The 16815-nt window shown below is 39.7% G+C and overlaps 1 protein-coding gene across 1 annotated transcript in view; it reads right to left on the reverse strand.

Moving 5' to 3' along the window:
- TAF2 (TATA-box binding protein associated factor 2) overlaps positions 1-16815 on the reverse strand; it is a 155331-nt gene that overhangs the window by 39154 nt on the left and 99362 nt on the right. Inside the window, exon 27 of the mRNA XM_042923296.1 lies at positions 8983-9088. Within this exon, the coding sequence (XP_042779230.1) occupies positions 9021-9088 (68 nt within the window). The 3' untranslated portion in view covers positions 8983-9020. The remainder of the gene's footprint in view (positions 1-8982; positions 9089-16815) is intronic.

The following is a 16815-nucleotide window of genomic DNA, read 5'->3' on the forward strand; positions in this document are numbered from 1 at the left end:
CTAGCAAGCATTACTATTTATAAATTATATACCTATTCTTTTATTTCTCCTTTCCCAACTAAAATGTCAACTTAGACTACCAAAGAGTTTGGTTCCCTGTTGTATCCCCAGTGCCGGGAACCAACACATAGTTTAGGTCTCAATAAATATTTGTTGATTGAGTGAATAACTGCATCACAGTATCTGTATAGAATTAAGATCATAATTAAGGTTTGAGGAAGCACAGTTATGAGGGAAAAGTACTGAATTGCCCTGACGTGGATTGTGATGTGTTTGTATTAAACATGGTGCTTCAAGCAAGGCAGACATTTATTTCTCTTTCACATAAAAGTTTGGAACTAGGGAAGGAATGGAAGCTCTGCTTTACAAAGTCCCCAGAGACTCTATGGCATGGCCCTTTCTTTTTGGTCCAATGTGGCAGGTAGAGAGCCAGCCACTATATTTTAATTCCAAAAGAAAGGAAGGAAAAAACTAGGAAAATGAAGCAGAAGGTATATAACAGCTATTTTTAAAGGAATATTTCCAGAAACTGTTACACAACAATCCTACATACAATCATTTGCCAGATTGCATCAAATGGCCACACCTCGTTGCAAGTGAGTCTAAGAAATATACCTTTATTCTAGGTGGACACATACATAGCTAGGAGATTTGGGGTTAAAGAGAAAGACAAATATAGACATTGAGGGACCATTAGCAGTATCTGCTATAGGTAGCCATCATTTGAGCCTGTCCTCTTTTTCTGGTAATGGAATTCCTTTTTTATTAAGAAATTCCTCCTCACCCTACGCCATTTCTTGTGGTCCTGGAGATACGGTCTACACAGTACTTCCTCTACCAGATGTGGGAATGTGACTCGGGCTGGATGAGTCATCATAGTTTCTTCTCAACCCATTGACTGATCCAGAAATGAGCACATGACCCAAGCAAGGTCTGGGATGAGCACGCATGGCGAGACAGAACTGTCTTTAAGATTTATATATAAATGGTAGAAGAGAAAAGTTTTTTTGCCTGGGGATTACTAAACTGGGAATTAGTGAATCTGGGACTACTGACATCCATTTCACCTCAGCTACACATAATAAGTTCTTATCTGCAACAGGAGGCAATGAGGCCAACACACAAAAGCCAGCAGATCCACAGGGCAGATGGCATCGTTTGAGTTCTTTGATCCAAGTAGGCCTGAAGCCTAACATCTCAGTTCCCTCTTTCGCTTAAGTTGGGTTTTGTCGGGTATCTATCCCTTTCATTTGAAATCCCTGACTAAAACATGTATCGTTGATGTCATTTCTTTAAAAATTATTCTAAAACATTATTTACTATTTATTTAATGATTAATTCATGATGTGAAAAAGAGAGAAAGTATGTATGTTTCTGCCTCCAATACACATTTTCAAAGACTTGGTAGCCTCCTTTGAAAATCCCCCGTGACTGAGCTTTCCTTTAGAATTCTCCCTGCTCAGCCCTGCCTGCTTGATGCCCACCTCTTTGTCACAGAGCATCTGGGCTTCCTTCTAACATGGTACCACACTGCATTGAAATTACTTGTTTCCACCACAAACTGTCCCTTGAGATGACAATTTCCCTGCTGACAAGGGACTATCCTATCTTACTTACCTTCATATCTTCAAAACCCCAGAACTTACCTCGCTACAGAGTATAAAGTAGTGCTTATATTAAACCTAATGCTGCAAACACGTACCCACAGCATATCACGACCCTGTGGTAGAGGGTCTAAATTACTTTTCTGTTTCCTTCAGAAATGTATCAATCAAATAAATCAAGTCACCTCGGAAGTGGAAACTACAAAACTGAAGTAATAAATCATATCACGATTGCTGTTCAGCTGACTCAGTGAGAAAAAAGTTCTCAAAACTGTAATTGCTAAAAGGTTTCTAAGCAAAACCATCCCAAAATAGCAGACTAATGCCTTTAATTTTAAATAAATCTCAACAAAGACCCAATCATAGGAATATACTTTGACAGACAAAGTTGATTTATAATTGTCAAATTCATAATACATTCAATGATATTTTAAAATTTGGGTTCATTTTTGCATAAAAATGGTTTGTGGCCAGTAAATTTCCAGTAGTTTCTTTCCTTGAGGTGAAAAGCAAGGTCTGATGCAATCACAGAGCCCAAGCAACCAATTATTCCAACTGGCTGCATTTCAGCGTCAAAAAATAAGTGTGCCTTTTGGGACACAAGTAGATATTAAATCAACAATGAATTTTTCCAGTTTACAAAGAGGAAAACATGCCATCTAAAGCCCTGCAAGTGTGAGCGTTTGCAAATACTGTAGGGGACTACTTAGGATTTCCTCAAATCCCTACTATCCATTATCCCCCCCTCCTACTCCTCAACTCTCCTTTTACCATTTCCTTACCTGGATACAGCTTTGTTCCCACCCACTTCCATTGTGTTGTTACATCAGATATATCACACTGCCTTATGTTTAGGCCCAACAGTATAATTATATACAGACTGTTTTATACCATTGATTCTTATTTATTTTTTTATTTTTAAAAAAATGTTATTTATTTATTTTTGAGAGAGACAGCACGAGTGGGAGAGGGGCAGAGAGAGAGCGGGAGACACAGAATCTGAAGCAAGCTTCAGGCTCTGAGCACGGGGCTCGAACTCACGAGCCGAGCGGTGAAATCATGACCTGAGCTGAAGTCAGATGCTCAACTGACTGAGCCACACAGGCATCCCTATACTAATTGATTTTTAAATCAGGGAGAAGAAAGGAAGAGAAATATACATTTACACTGTCTTTTATAATTACGTGATTACCATTCCCAGTGCCTGCTGTTTTTTCTCAAAGGTTCATATTATCATCTGCAGTCCTGTGCCTTCAGCCTAAAGAATTTCCTTTATTGTTTTTAGTAAGGTGGATCTGTTAGCAACAAATTCTCTCAGTTTTTATCTGGAACTGCCTGTATTTGGCCTTCATTTGTGAAAGATAGCTTTGCGGGACATAAGATACTCGGTTGACAGTTTTTTTTCCCTTCAACACTCCAAATATGTTGTTTCACGGCCTTCTCTCCTCCACTGTTTCTGAGAAGTGAGATTTTGGTCTTAGCAGGATTCATTTATCTATGAAGAGCCCTTTTTCTCCTGCTGCTTTCAAAATGTTCTCTTTGCCTTTGTATTTCAATATTTTAATTGTGATGTGTCTCTTATTGGATCTCTTTGTGTTTATCTGGCATGCAATCCATTGAGTTTCTGAGATGCGTAGATTGGTTTTCATCAAATTTGGGGTGTTTTCAGTCCTTCTTTTTTTGGACATTACTTTCTGCTCTTTTCTGCCTCTCTTTTCTCCTTCCAGTACTCCCATCATGTGTATGTTGATAGGATAGTACTCTACATTTCTGTTCTGTGAGGTTCTGTTCCTTTCTTTTTTTTCTTTCTTTCTTTCTTTCTTTCTTTCTTTCTTTCTTTCTTTCTTTCTTTCTTTCTTCCTTTTTCTTTCTTTCTTTCTTTCTTTCTTTCTTTCTTTCTTTCTTTCTTTCTTTCTTTCTGTTTTCTGCCCTTTAATTTGCAGTTTCTATCAATCTAACTTCTACTTCACTGATTCTTCCAAATCTGTTGGTTCCTCTCATGAATTTTTCATTTCAGTTATCTTATCAACTCCAGAGTTTCCAGTTGGCTATTTTGCAAAATAATTTCTCTTTATTGATATTCTTTTGTTTGCTGTGATATTGTCATCATAGCTTTGTTAGCCATGAGGTTTACTTCCTTAAGTATGGTTTCTTTAGTTCTTAAAACATATTTATAAGTGCCACTTTGAAGTCTTTGTCCACTAAATTTGACATCTACCCCCCCTCATAGTTTCTGTTGAGTCACACTTTCCTGTTTCTTTCCATCTCTCTCTCTCTCTCTCTCTCTCTCTCTTTTAAATAGGACATTTTAGGTAATACAGAGCAGTAACTCTCAGTGCTGATTTTTCTACTCCCTTTCTGGGCCTTTGTGTGAGCATGCACACTTATTTATTTGTTTAGTGATTTGGGTATACTATTTTAGTGAAATCTAATTCCTTTTTCCTGCCTCCAGCAGTGTGAAGCCTTGGCATACACACATAGTCAGTCTGGAATGACAGTGGTTTTAGCACTGTCAAGGTCAAAGAGACCTTTTCTTTCCCTGACCTGTTTAGGTGTCTGTCTTTTTGGTATCACACTCAACTGTTAAACTCTGTTAATTGCTTGTGATTATTCTTTTCTTTTTGACATTGTCCTGGGACATAAATTGCTCCTCAGGTTGATCTGATTAAGTGCAGGCAGGGGTAGTTTGGGGCCAGTCTTTGAAGCCTTTTTCTGACATCAGGGAACTTTTAGAAGCTATGTCTTTTCCTGATTCTCTCTAGTAAGTTAGCTGGCTTATGGTTTAGCTTGAAGCTCAGAACTACCAGCCCCTCTTAATTTCTTCCTACCAAATCTCCATTGTTTTAGAGAGTGTCCTTAGATTTGAACTTTCTGTTTCAAATAAAGTCAGTTCCTTTGGGGGCGAGCTTCAGAGCTCTCTGTTCTTTCTGGCTGCATCACAGCCCGCTGGGCAAGATCTCTGAGCCACTGATCTAGCTGCTGGACAGTGACAGGGGCCTGCTTCTCTTGGAATGACACCTATGCTTTATGAACAGAGACCTGGGGAGAGGGCGTAGCCTCTGGTCTCTCCTGGCATGGAATCTTCACCCTATGAGTCACGATGGTCAGCAACCCATGATGCTGAGACTACCATGCTCAGAGAAGCCTCCACCCTATGAGTGGGGACTTCTTGGAAGAGAGGAGTACCTAACCTCATGGATGCACTCACCAAGAACTCAGCCTTTGCATATGAAGTTGTAGGTGGTTAGAAATGTCGTTGGCCTGCTGCTCCTGGTAGAATACCGTATCCCTTGACTGGGAACAGGGGGAATGGCAGCTCGGTCTTCCCGGCCACACCTGCATGGAGTGGCGCTTCTATCATGCACAGTGAGCAAGGAGAGACAGGGAGGGAAAGGGCGATGATCCAAGCACCACTGACTCTCACCGGTCTTACGTAGGTAGTAGATTTGGCAGAATAAATATTTCTCCATTTACTGTACACTCTTAGGGCAATTTCCAGAGACTTTAAATAGTCGTGTTTTTGTTTTTATCACTTTCACCAGTTACGGTTGTTCCACTAGAGAAGAGGTCTGCAGATCTCTTCACATCTTTCCCGAAGCTTTAGCCCCTTTAAAAAAAAGAAAGAATTCCACGGGCGCCTGGGTGGCTCAGTTAGTTAAGTATCCGACTTCCCTCTCAGGTCATGATCTTACCACTTGCAAGTTAGACCCCTACATTGGGCTCTGTGCTGACAGCTCAGAGCCTAGAGCCTGCTTCGGATTCTGTGTCTCCCTCTCTCTCTCTCTGCCCCTCTCTAACTTGCACTCTGTCTCTGTCTCTGTCTCAAAAACAAATAAACATTAAAAAAAAATATTAGAAAAAGAGAATTCCATAAGCTAACATTATAATTGCTAGTTTTTGTTGTCATCGTTGCTGTTTCATTTTTAAGTTGCAATGATTGTTGCTAGTAAGATAGAGATGCTATTTTTTCCTGATCAAGTTGATTTGACTCCTCTCAAACAAACTAACTTACATGCAAATCTGAAAACAGAACCGGGCAAAGGGAACCAAGTGGGAACCACATTTTGTAATTTGTCACTAAAAGTATGCAGTGTTTTTACTTTTTAATTTTAAAAGGCACACACCAAGAATAAAGTGAATTTATATTTTACAAAGGAAATCAAGAATGCAGGTACTGACTGCCAAGCTGAGACTCTTCCCCCTCACCATTTTTATTCTGATCCTACTATATTTGAATGTGGAGAAGTCACCATGAACCCACATTTGAATTGCAGCATTTATGCCACGAGGATCTTGTTTTCAATGTGGCTTCATTAACTGGAGCCACTTTTAACAGGGTACACGTGAATTAAAAAAAATAATTAATAGTTACTGTTGTAAAAGCTAACATTTGTTGAGTACATATGCCAGGCCTTTTAAAAACTGTTTTAAATGTATTACTTCAATTAATGCTAACAATATTACTATGAGGCAATTTGGAATATTATTGTCCCTATCTTATAGATAAAGCACAGAGAGGTTAAATTAATTGCCTAATGTTACACAGCTTATCAATCAGTGGTGGAGGCTAGATCTGAACCAAGGCAGACTCGTTGCAGAACTTTGTTCAAACTTTGTACTATGCTTATATTAAAAAAAATTTTTGTTTCATTACCAAACAGGCATATAGCAACCTCCTAAGAGTGGTACTTAAGAAAATTTCTCTAAAGGAATTATTCATTCACTTATTCAACAAACTCTCTGAGCACCTATTACAGCCATGCAGCTGGATTATTCAATTAAGTATGGAAACTAAATACCAACCTTTTAGGATAAAAGTTGACTCCTCTTAGAATGGAAAATAGCTTCATGAGAATCAAAACCCAGGAGTCACGTTGTTAAGCAATAGCTGTGATTGTGGGAAAGGTCTTAAGATTTTAATGAGCACGTAATACAAGCCAGGCACCATGTTAAGCTAAAATGCTTTATGTAAGTAATTTCATTTCATTCCTCCAAAAACCAGAAGTAGTTAAGAGCTCAGGCTGTAAGTCAGCCCTGTGGGGTCTGAATTCCAGTTCCATCAATGACTAGCTGTGCAAATCAGACATTATTTAACATCTCTGGGCTTCAGTTTCCTCATCTGGAGACTGAAGATAATAATGATACTCCCCATAGCAGATAGGAACGTATGTAACTGCAAGTACAGGAGTATCTTAACCAAATAGGGGTTTATTCTTCTACATAACTGACAGTCTGAAAAATGGGAACTGCAGAGGTTGGTTTAGCATTTCAACAATGTGAGGGTTGCTCTCTGTGATTCTTTCAGCCTTTTCTTCAGGAGCACAGCTAGCTGCTGTTCCAACATCATGTCAGGATCTGGGGCAGAAAGAGAACAGAAGAGGGAACCAGCCACAAGGGTCCTCTTTGATCAGCAAAACTAAGTCAGAACCCCAGCAGCTCTCTGCCCATGTCTCTACGGCCAGAGAACTCTATCTATGTGGCCACTTGAGCTACAATGAGGCTTGAGGAGCAAATATGTAGGAGACACACTTTTACCCACACAAAATTGGGGCTCTATAAGCACCTCAAAGCAGTGTCCACCACACTACTTTAGGGGTGGGACAGTTGAGAGAATTCGTGCTGTGAATTTAACACACAGTCTGGGGTCCTCATCCAGGAACAACAGGTTAGCTGTTTTCTTTGCAAATGAGGAGGTTACACAGTTTACCTTGAATCATAGTTTCTATACAAGAGAGACAAGATTTAAAGGCAGGCTTGTGGACTCCAAAGCGTATGTAGTAACAGATAAAGGGGATCAAGGGTGCACTTATTGTGACGAGCACTGAGAAATGTATAGAATTGTTGAACTGTTATATTGTACACCTGAAACTCATATAACACTGCACGGTAATTACACTTCAATTAAAAAAAAAAAGTCATTAGGGCAACCGGGTAGAGGCATTTAAAGAGTTCTTTTCCTCCTGAATTCCTGAATTCCTGAATTCCTACTTTTTGTGCTCCACTTATGATTCAGTTTTTTCCTCCATAGATATGCTAAGGTATGCTTCCGCTGGAGCCCCTGCATTAGTTAGTGGAAAAGGAAGTGAAGTGGCCAGTTCTTGCGTTAAGTCTCCTGGATCACCAGGCAACTACCTAACATGCAGCAGAAAGGCATCTGCATTTAACAAAAACCCCTTGTATTTAATAGAAAAATAGCCATGAGGCCTGATTGTTTGATTAAGCGTGGAAGCCAAATACTGACCTTTTAGGATAATAGTTGGCTCCCCTCAGAATGGAAAACAACAGCATGAGAATCAAAACCTGATGTGTGAAGTGTCCCCTCAAAGCAAGATACTCAAAAGATGTTAGAAGCTTTAGCCAGGAAAATAGACATCTCTATTTTTCAGTTTAAAAAACTTACCACTGCTAATTAAAACCACAATATTGAAGATGACGCCTCCCCTACTGCATGAAAGGACTTGGTTCCATATTTGCAAGGTGTAAGGAACACATGAGGTCTGGTGACCTCATATGTAATAACCCCACACATATAATTACTGTGTACAGAGGTGTCTGGAGAGCAGATTTTTAATCAATGCCAGGACAAGCCTGTGTTGCATTAATAGAAAATATAGAACACATGGTTCCAAATCTGTTTGCTTAACCATAAAATGAGCAGAGTATTGCTGACTTGACTTCTTCCCATAGGGTGAAAGAGCAGAAGATAAGTCCCCGTAAAGACACAAACTATGTCCACAAAGCACCGATGGCTTGTTATTCTTGAGGAATTCAAGCACCATCAACTTTGACCTTGCCAAGTAGGAACATGAAACTGACAATCAAAGCAACAATCAACCACCGACAACAAACCACTTACCACGGCCATCACCATTTCATAAAAGGACATTTTAAACACCAAGCTACTAGGATGGACGTACTAATTCCCAAAGTAAAAGGCAGTACCTTAAATCGAATGAGTTTTATTAAAGTCTCACTGCCTCATCCTAAATTTTCTTATTTGATATGCACAGACTAACAGGCCACAGAGTCAGTCCTGGCATTGTTTTCTCAGTTCTGGATGGACGTTCTGGATGCTGGATTGTAAGGACAAGAGGGCTCTCCAGTGTAGGATTACAGACAGGGCCCAGGAGTTTCAGGACACATGAAGTTAAAAATCTTTACTGGAAATTTTTATCGTGTTTATCTGTAATTGGAGCAGAGAATTTGGCAAGGCTTCCCCCATGCCCTTCCTTCATGGCCTGCCTTAAAGTACCTCAATAGTTAGACTCTAGGTTCAAGTACCAATTACTGCTAATTATGTATTCATTCGAACTCTATTACTAGAACCTACGTACCTTGAAGGCAGGGGCCTCACATACATCCAGTGACACCTACTGACCTGGTGTGAGCTTGATGATTGTGGAGTCTGTACAAGTTCTAAAAGCCAATCACAGCGGCTGAAGAAATCACTGTGATGATGTTTGGGTCTTGGGGGAAAGTTGGGTCTGTCCAAAGAGATGAGAAAAGAGAAAATTGTTTACCGTCAACTGAGAACTTTCATGCTCACATATGTAACCACTGATGATGTCTTATGCCTAGGCTGAGCATATGCAGATCGTCGGAGGCTGAGATACAAGTTCTCTCTAGAAAATTCAAATAAAACCAATAAAGGCTATCCATGTTTAAAAACTGAAATAAGGGGGCACCTGGGTGGCTCAGTCGGTTAAGCGGCCGACTTCGGCTCAGGTCACGATCTTACGGTCCGTGAGTTCGAGCCCCGCGTCGGGCTCTGTGCTGACAGCTCAGAGCCTGGAGCCTGTTTCAGATTCTGTGTCTCCCTCTCTCTGACCCTCCCCCATTCATGCTCTGTCTCCCTCTGTCTCAAAGATAAATAAACATTAAAAAAATTAAAAAAAAACAAAAAACAAAAAACTGAAATAAGGACTTTATAACCTAAATTTTCTTACACTCATGTGACCTGCTCTAGGTATTTACTGTACAGTGGTAACAGAATAATCACAGAAGTGTGGCAGCAGGCAAGAAACTCTGAGAAAGTCTTATTCAGTCCTCTCGTTTTTCAAGGAAACTGGCCCCAGTGAGGTTGGGTGATTTATTCGAGGCCACAACATGAGACACTCAAGAAGTTGGGACATAAAACCCAGGTTTTCTGTTTTCCAGAGCCATGATCTCTCCACAGTATTATTTACTCTCTGGCTGATAAAAACACCTTCTGCTTTCATACTCAAGTCAATAAAAACTGAGCCCATGTTTAGTCCCAACAGTGACTCGCAGTGGCATTAGATAGTTAAGGGACGATAAGCATCATAAACAGGATAATGACATGACCTCCACCCTCAGTGAGTCATAATCAAACGGGAAGGACTTCACACACCCAAGTAACATGTTTTTGGGGTAAAAGTTTATCTTGAGAAATAATAAAATTTTCAAACTTTTCGACCCACCCAATTTGCTGAGTCCTTTCCTCTTTTTTTTTTTTTTTTTTTTTTTACTATATTCCTAATGTCTAACATGTGCATGTTACACAGAATATCTGCTATCAGCCACTAGATATCCCTGCTGAAAAGAAAAGTCCTCCAGCGGTGGCTTCTCCGTGTTTATGAGTAGGAATGAAATAATATACTGTATGCAATTCTCCTCTGTACAAAACTCTGCACACCAATCTACACTCTGGCATGCAAACTTACAACACCAATCAAATTAAGAATGTCACTTAAGGGCGCCTGGGTGGCTCAGTCGGTTAGGCGGCCGACTTCGGCTCAGGTCATGATCTCGCGGTCCGTGAGTTTGAGCCCCGCATTGGGCTCTGTGCTGACAGCTCAGAGCCTGGAGCTTGTTTCAGATTCTGTGTCTCCCTCTCTCTCTGACCCTCCCCCGTTCATGCTCTGTCTCTCTCTGTCTCAAAAATAAACATTAAAAAAAATTTTTTTTTTAAATAAAAAAAGAATGTCACTTAAGTGAACACACATCAGTGTTTCCCTAATCAATGTTCCTACAAATACCATTATAGTAAAAGCACTGGAAGACACAACTGAACTCAATAAACTATGTGGGCACGATAGGAGTTACACAGTGAGAAAGGAAAGACAGAAGTAGCTCTGTGGTGTGGTCTTTGAGGACAAGGGCTGTCTCATTGACTGTATTACCATAGCCCTAGAACATGAAAAAATAATGGGCATTCAAAACTACTGTATGCATCAGTGAAAGACAAGAAGGGAGGGAAGGAGAGAGGGACAGAGGTTGGTTGATTAGAACCAGAAAAATCCAAGTATCAGAGAAGGTTTTTTAGTGGAGTCTCAATGCAAGGTACAACTTCCTTAGGCAGGAAAGAATCCTGTAGAACAGGGGAAAGTATTCCAGGCAGGGACCACTGGGCTTTTGCTCATCTACAGCCACGCAGGCTGTGCCCTGCACTGCTCAACAGACGGCTGTCTACATGGAGTCCAGAATCCCTAGGAGGATAGACCATAACTGCATAGTGCTGAGTATCTGCTACCTATGTTTACAGTTCATTGATTAGGATTAGCTTGGCTGACTAAATTCTTCTTCAAGGAGATAATCTGGGGGATGCCTAGGTGGCTCAGTTGGTTAAACATCCAACTTGGGCTCAGGTCATGATCTCACAGTTTGTGAGTTCAAGCCCTGCGTCAGGCTCTGTGCTGACAGCTTGGAGCCCGGAGCCTGCCTCAGATTCTGTGTCTCCCTCTCTCTCTGCCCCTCCCCTGCTCAGACTGTGTCTTTCTGTCTCTCAAAAATAATAAATAAATGTTAAAAAAAAAAAAAAGATAGAGGTAGAGGTAGAAATTAGGAGGCAGTTCCAGAAACGATAGATCTGGGTTAAAATCTTGATGCTTCCCCTTACTTGGCTGCATAAACTAAATGCAAGCTCACTGAGGGCAACAATTGTGTGTATCTTGTTCATGAAATTTATCTCAGTGCCTAGCATGTAGAACATACCGACAAAATATTAGATGATGAATTTTAATCGTATGCTACGTACTTAATAGCTTCTTCATCTGTAAAACAAGGATAATGACCCTCACTTCACATACTACAAGGAGAACGGAACAAGAAAATGCACATACAGCATGTAGCAGTGCCAGGCTCATGACAGATGCTTAAAGAATAGGAGCTGTGATTAGAAACAATAAGGCTGTGTTTTGTTTTGAATGGGAATTTTTTTAAGTTGATTTATTTTGAGAAAGAGAGGTGTGGGGAGAGGCAGACAGAGGGGGAGAGAGAGAATCCCAAGCAGGCTCCATGCTGTCAGCGGGGAGTCCAACGCAGGGCTCAATCTCACGAACCATAGATCGTGACCTGAGCCGAAACCAAGAGCCGGCCGCTTAACTGACTGAGCCACCCAGGTGCCCTGAATGGGAATTGCTGTCTAATTGTAATTGGAGAATTTTAATAATCTTCTCTCTTGTAAGCTGAGGCAGTAATGAGAGTCTGGAGTGAAACTGTTAGCCCAAGAGTTCTCAACCCGAGTAGTACCCACTCCCAGGGGGGCACTGAAGATAGGCCAGGAATCTGATTGTTCCAATGACTGGGCCTGGTTTGTGGGCTGGGACCTGAGTGTTAAATGTCCAGTGCCATGTGGGACAGTCCTACACAAAATACCCCACTGTGCTCCTATTGAGAAGAACAGTGTAGTCTTGAGATGTAATGGAGTCTACTAATTTCCTGCCACCTTTCACTTTAAAATACTGTGTATACAACCTTTGAAAAGTATTTGCAAGATTTGCAAGTGAAATTACACCTATCCCTATTTTGTTGTCTCACACACCTGTTGACAAAGAAATATCAAGTTCTATTGCAGTATAAAATAAATTCAGTTAAAATGTCAATTATTTTTTATGATTGCACTGAGGAAAAAAGTTCTTGTGAAATAGTAAATCAAACAGAAAATGTGGCACTAAAAGCAGAAAATGTGTTTGCAAAAAACATTAGGAAAGGGTTTTTGTCAAAGAAGCAACCAAGGTTTTTCTTAACAGAATCAAAGAAAGCAACTTTGAAAACTCACTTTCATCTTTTCATGTACTATCTCCTTCTGGCCCTGTATTCCACATAGTAAACATCTGCGTCCCGTTAAGTAAGATTTTAGTTCCCCTGCTGAGCAATAGTCTTGCTGGTCTCCAGCCTAAGTTTTGCTTATTTCTTTGCAAAGAGGAAGACAGAGGAACAATGATAAAAGAGCAAGGCTCTGACGAAGAGGGATAAACAGCTCAAAAGTAAGGTCAGAGATCTAGAATAGGGACCTTCCAAGTAGATGGAAGATGACTGTTAGAACCTCTAGTTATATTTCTCTATCTGCCCACAAATTGACATGCAGATTGTCTCCTGAATCCTGTGTCAGACTATACTGAGATATTTCACAGCATCAAGGGATTGGGGACAGTGGTGTCCTCACTCATCCCTCTATTTTGACATCCCGTAGTTAGTGTGTCGGGTTATGGGTTATATTACCCGGTTTTAACTAAACCAAACACTACAAAATAGACAGTGGTCTTTCAAAAATCTCTACAAAAAACACTGAAGACAATATGAATCACGCAAGCACATGCAAACAACTGAAAAAGAGCTAAGCCAATGCTTGTTTCATAGCAGGAGCTCTCCCGAAGCCACATGGCAAGATAGAAACATGATGAGCAGCTACCCAAGTCAATGCTGTCTGAAAGAATCTACTGTGATGAAAATGTTCTAGGGGCTGTCCAATATGATAGCCACTCCCCAAATATGGTTATTAAACTCGAAATACAGCTAGTGAAACTGAGGAGCTAAATGTTTAATTTTTAAACATAAATTAAATTTAAATAGCCACATGTGGTTAGTGGCTACTATACATAAGAGGTAACAAGTAGGGCCAAATTCTTAGGTTTGAATCCAAATGCTGCCACTTACAAGCTGTGTGACCTTTGTCTTAACTTTTCCATGCCTCAATTTCTTCATAATAATCATACTGCCTATCCCATATAGTGGTTGTTAAGATTAAGCTAGTTAATGCATAAAAAGTACTTAGAATATTGCCTAATACATAGAAGTATTTATTATCTTCTAATCAGATCAAGAGAAGAAAAAAATTATCAATTTGAAATACAAATTGACAAATGCTTGTTACTAACGAACTTTGAACAAAGTTTATATTGGCCTTTAAGATATTAAATAGTATGATGTTATCACAAATGTCACGATATTGACAAATAATTTATTTCATCTGTATCCTATCCTTTCTTGTATACTTTTATAATGAGAATAGTAGGTATTATTCCAACTATATAAGCCATATAATTACTTTAAATGTGCATGGTATTAAATACACCAATAAAAAGTATTTAAATCAGTAGAATCTAAAAAACACCACTCAAGCCCAAACTATGTTATATATTAATATATATTTTATATACCAACGATTAGATATATACAGGTTTTTTGTTTTGTTTTTAACTAATGGGGTGAACATCCAAAAATGTTTAGAGATTACTGGGCTAACCCAAGAGAAGTAAGTTTGTTTTAGGAAAAAACCCAAAAAACAGTGCTGGGTGTACCAACATTTCATTACTATGTTTAAGTCATGTAGACAATTAGAGTTAAAAAAATTTTTTACAGAATCAGTTTACCAAGAAATTTTAAAAGTCACAATACTCCAACATGATGAACAGAGGACGTTCTCAGTAATTATGTTTTGTTTTATTAAATAGTAAGGATATTTTTAAGTAAGTCCTGATCATTAAGTGACAGTAAATTCTCTGGAATAATTGGTTGAGAAATCTCTATTTTGGTGATAAGACAGTCCAAATAGTATAAATACCAGGGTTAACAGTAAAAATCACTCACACAGAATAGAATTTTCCAAAATTACAGCAGGTGTGGCTTAGATTTTCACAGATGTGACAGGACAAAGTTCCACGGTCAAGTAAGTTTGGGAAAATACCATGTTAAACAGGTTTCTTTACAACAGAACTTGGAGCTTATGAGAGAGAGGCATCTGACAGTCACAAAAAAACTCTAAGAGGGAATATGCAGTTTCTCAATTATATCCAATCATAAAATCCTGACTTTTTTTTTTTAACAGCATCTAATTAGAGAGTTAAAAGTTTTTTCTTTTTTAAGGCAAGCCCCATGGGCTGTTCTCGTCTTGAGAAGAACCCCTTTTATATTTCTGCTCCTAAGCTTTACAGTTTTCACCCTTTGGATCTTTGTCATTGAACTCTCTCCAAATATTCCTCCAAGTGCATACATTATCTTCTAAAATCCTGAGGTGAAGAAAGTGAATTTTTATCTCTTTATCTCTTATCTCTTCAAAAAGTAAGTAACGGCTGACATCTCAGAGCCTGGAGCCTGCTTTGGACTCTGTGTCTCCCTCTCTCTCTGCCCCACCCCACTCAAAAAAAGCAAATGAACTTTTTTTTCTTTTAATGTCACTTATAGGGGTGCCTGGGTGGCTCAGTCAGTTAAGCGTCTGGCTCAGGGCATGATCTCGCGGTCCAGTCCGTGAGTTCGAGCCCTGCATTGGGCTCTGTGCTGACAGCTCAGAGCCTGGAGCCTGCTTCGGATTCTGTGTCTCCCTCTCTCTGCCCCAACCCCCTCGCTTATGCTCGGTCTCTCTCCTTCAAAAATAAACAAACATTGAGAAATTAAAAAAAAAAAATTTAGGTTCTGGAAATGATCAAAGTATATGCATAGCTTAGAAGGATTCTATTAGTACATTTTCCTTCTTAGCAAGTATTCCCACATATCCTTCCCCCCCACCCCATTTCCCATTAACATCATACATCACCACGGTTCATCTGTCAAAACTGAAAAACCAACATAGGTACGTGAACGAAACTCCAGAATGTTCTTGGATTTCACGTTTTTTTCACTCATGTTCTGTTCTGATGCAGGATCTAAGCCAGGAAAACTCACTGCACTGTTGTCATATCTCCTTTGTCTCCTCTGGTGCGATAGTCTCTAAGTCATTTGTTTTTCATAAATTTAATAGTTTTGACGAGTAATGGTCAGATATTTTCTAGCGACCCTCAGCTGGGTTTGTCTCATGTTTTTCTCATGAGACTGGGTAGATGGCACTGTGGGGTTTTATACCCACAGCACTACCCTCCTCACATCATCTGAAAGAGGGCATATTATTAACATGACTTACCACTAGTGATGCTTACCATGGCCACTTGGTTAAGGTAGCGTCTGTCAGCTTTTTTTTTTTAAGTTTATTTATTTTATTACAGAGTGAGGAAAGAGCACGAGAGCACATGCACACATACAAGCAGGGGAGGGACAGACAGAGGAGAGAATCTCAGGCAGGCTTCCCACTGTTAGCAAGGAGCCCGATAAGCGCTTGAACTGTGAGATCATAACCTGAGCCGAAATCAAATCAAAAGTCGGATCCTTAAATGACTGGGCCATCTAGGTGCCCAGGTCAGCTTTCTTAACCGTCAAGTGACTATTTTCCCCTTTCCATACTCTGTCCTTTGGAAGTGAGTTACTAACTCCAGCTGACAAAGTTGGGGTGCCAGCAGCATATCTGATATGAAGAAATTTCATTTATTTACAGTAAAAGATTGGAGACAGAAGAGATGAGTTAGGAGAGGAGGATGGGAAAGTTAAGTAGCTTTCCAACTGTTTGCAAGGATTTCAACGTAAGGATGATTGATACTTTGATCACAAATGTCTTTTTAAGGACTTCGTTAAGACTTTGGTAGTAAGGTAGCTTCTCTAAATTCTCTCCTTGATAATCAGCCAAAAGAAATAAGACAAGAAACAAATATTGTAAACTTCAACCTTGAAGAAGTTCAAGAAATTTGAAACACAAATCCACAACCTCTGAGGAAGGTCTGCCAAATGCAGACAGCAAATGCTCAGAGATGATAGCCATCCCTGCAGCTCTCGGACAACTTTGGCAAGAGAAAGAAGTCAGAAAAAAGAATAAATTAGAAAATTAACTTTACAAACATTAGAAAGGAGGTAATAAAACTATCATTTAAAGATGTGGATACTTTTAAGTAAACCCCAAGGAATACATTTAAAATGTTACAAACAATGAGAATTTAGTAATGGAGTTGTGATGGTTAATTTTAGGTGTCAACTTGACTGGGCCAAGGGATGCCCAGATAGCCGGTTAAATGATTTCTGGGTGTGTCCATAAGGGTGGTTCAGAAAGAGATCAGCATTTGAATTGGTTGAATGAGGAAAGCCTATGGCCCTCCCCAGGGTGGATGGG

This window comes from Panthera leo, chromosome F2 (assembly GCF_018350215.1).
Source record: "Panthera leo isolate Ple1 chromosome F2, P.leo_Ple1_pat1.1, whole genome shotgun sequence".
Lineage (NCBI taxonomy): Eukaryota > Metazoa > Chordata > Mammalia > Carnivora > Felidae > Panthera > Panthera leo.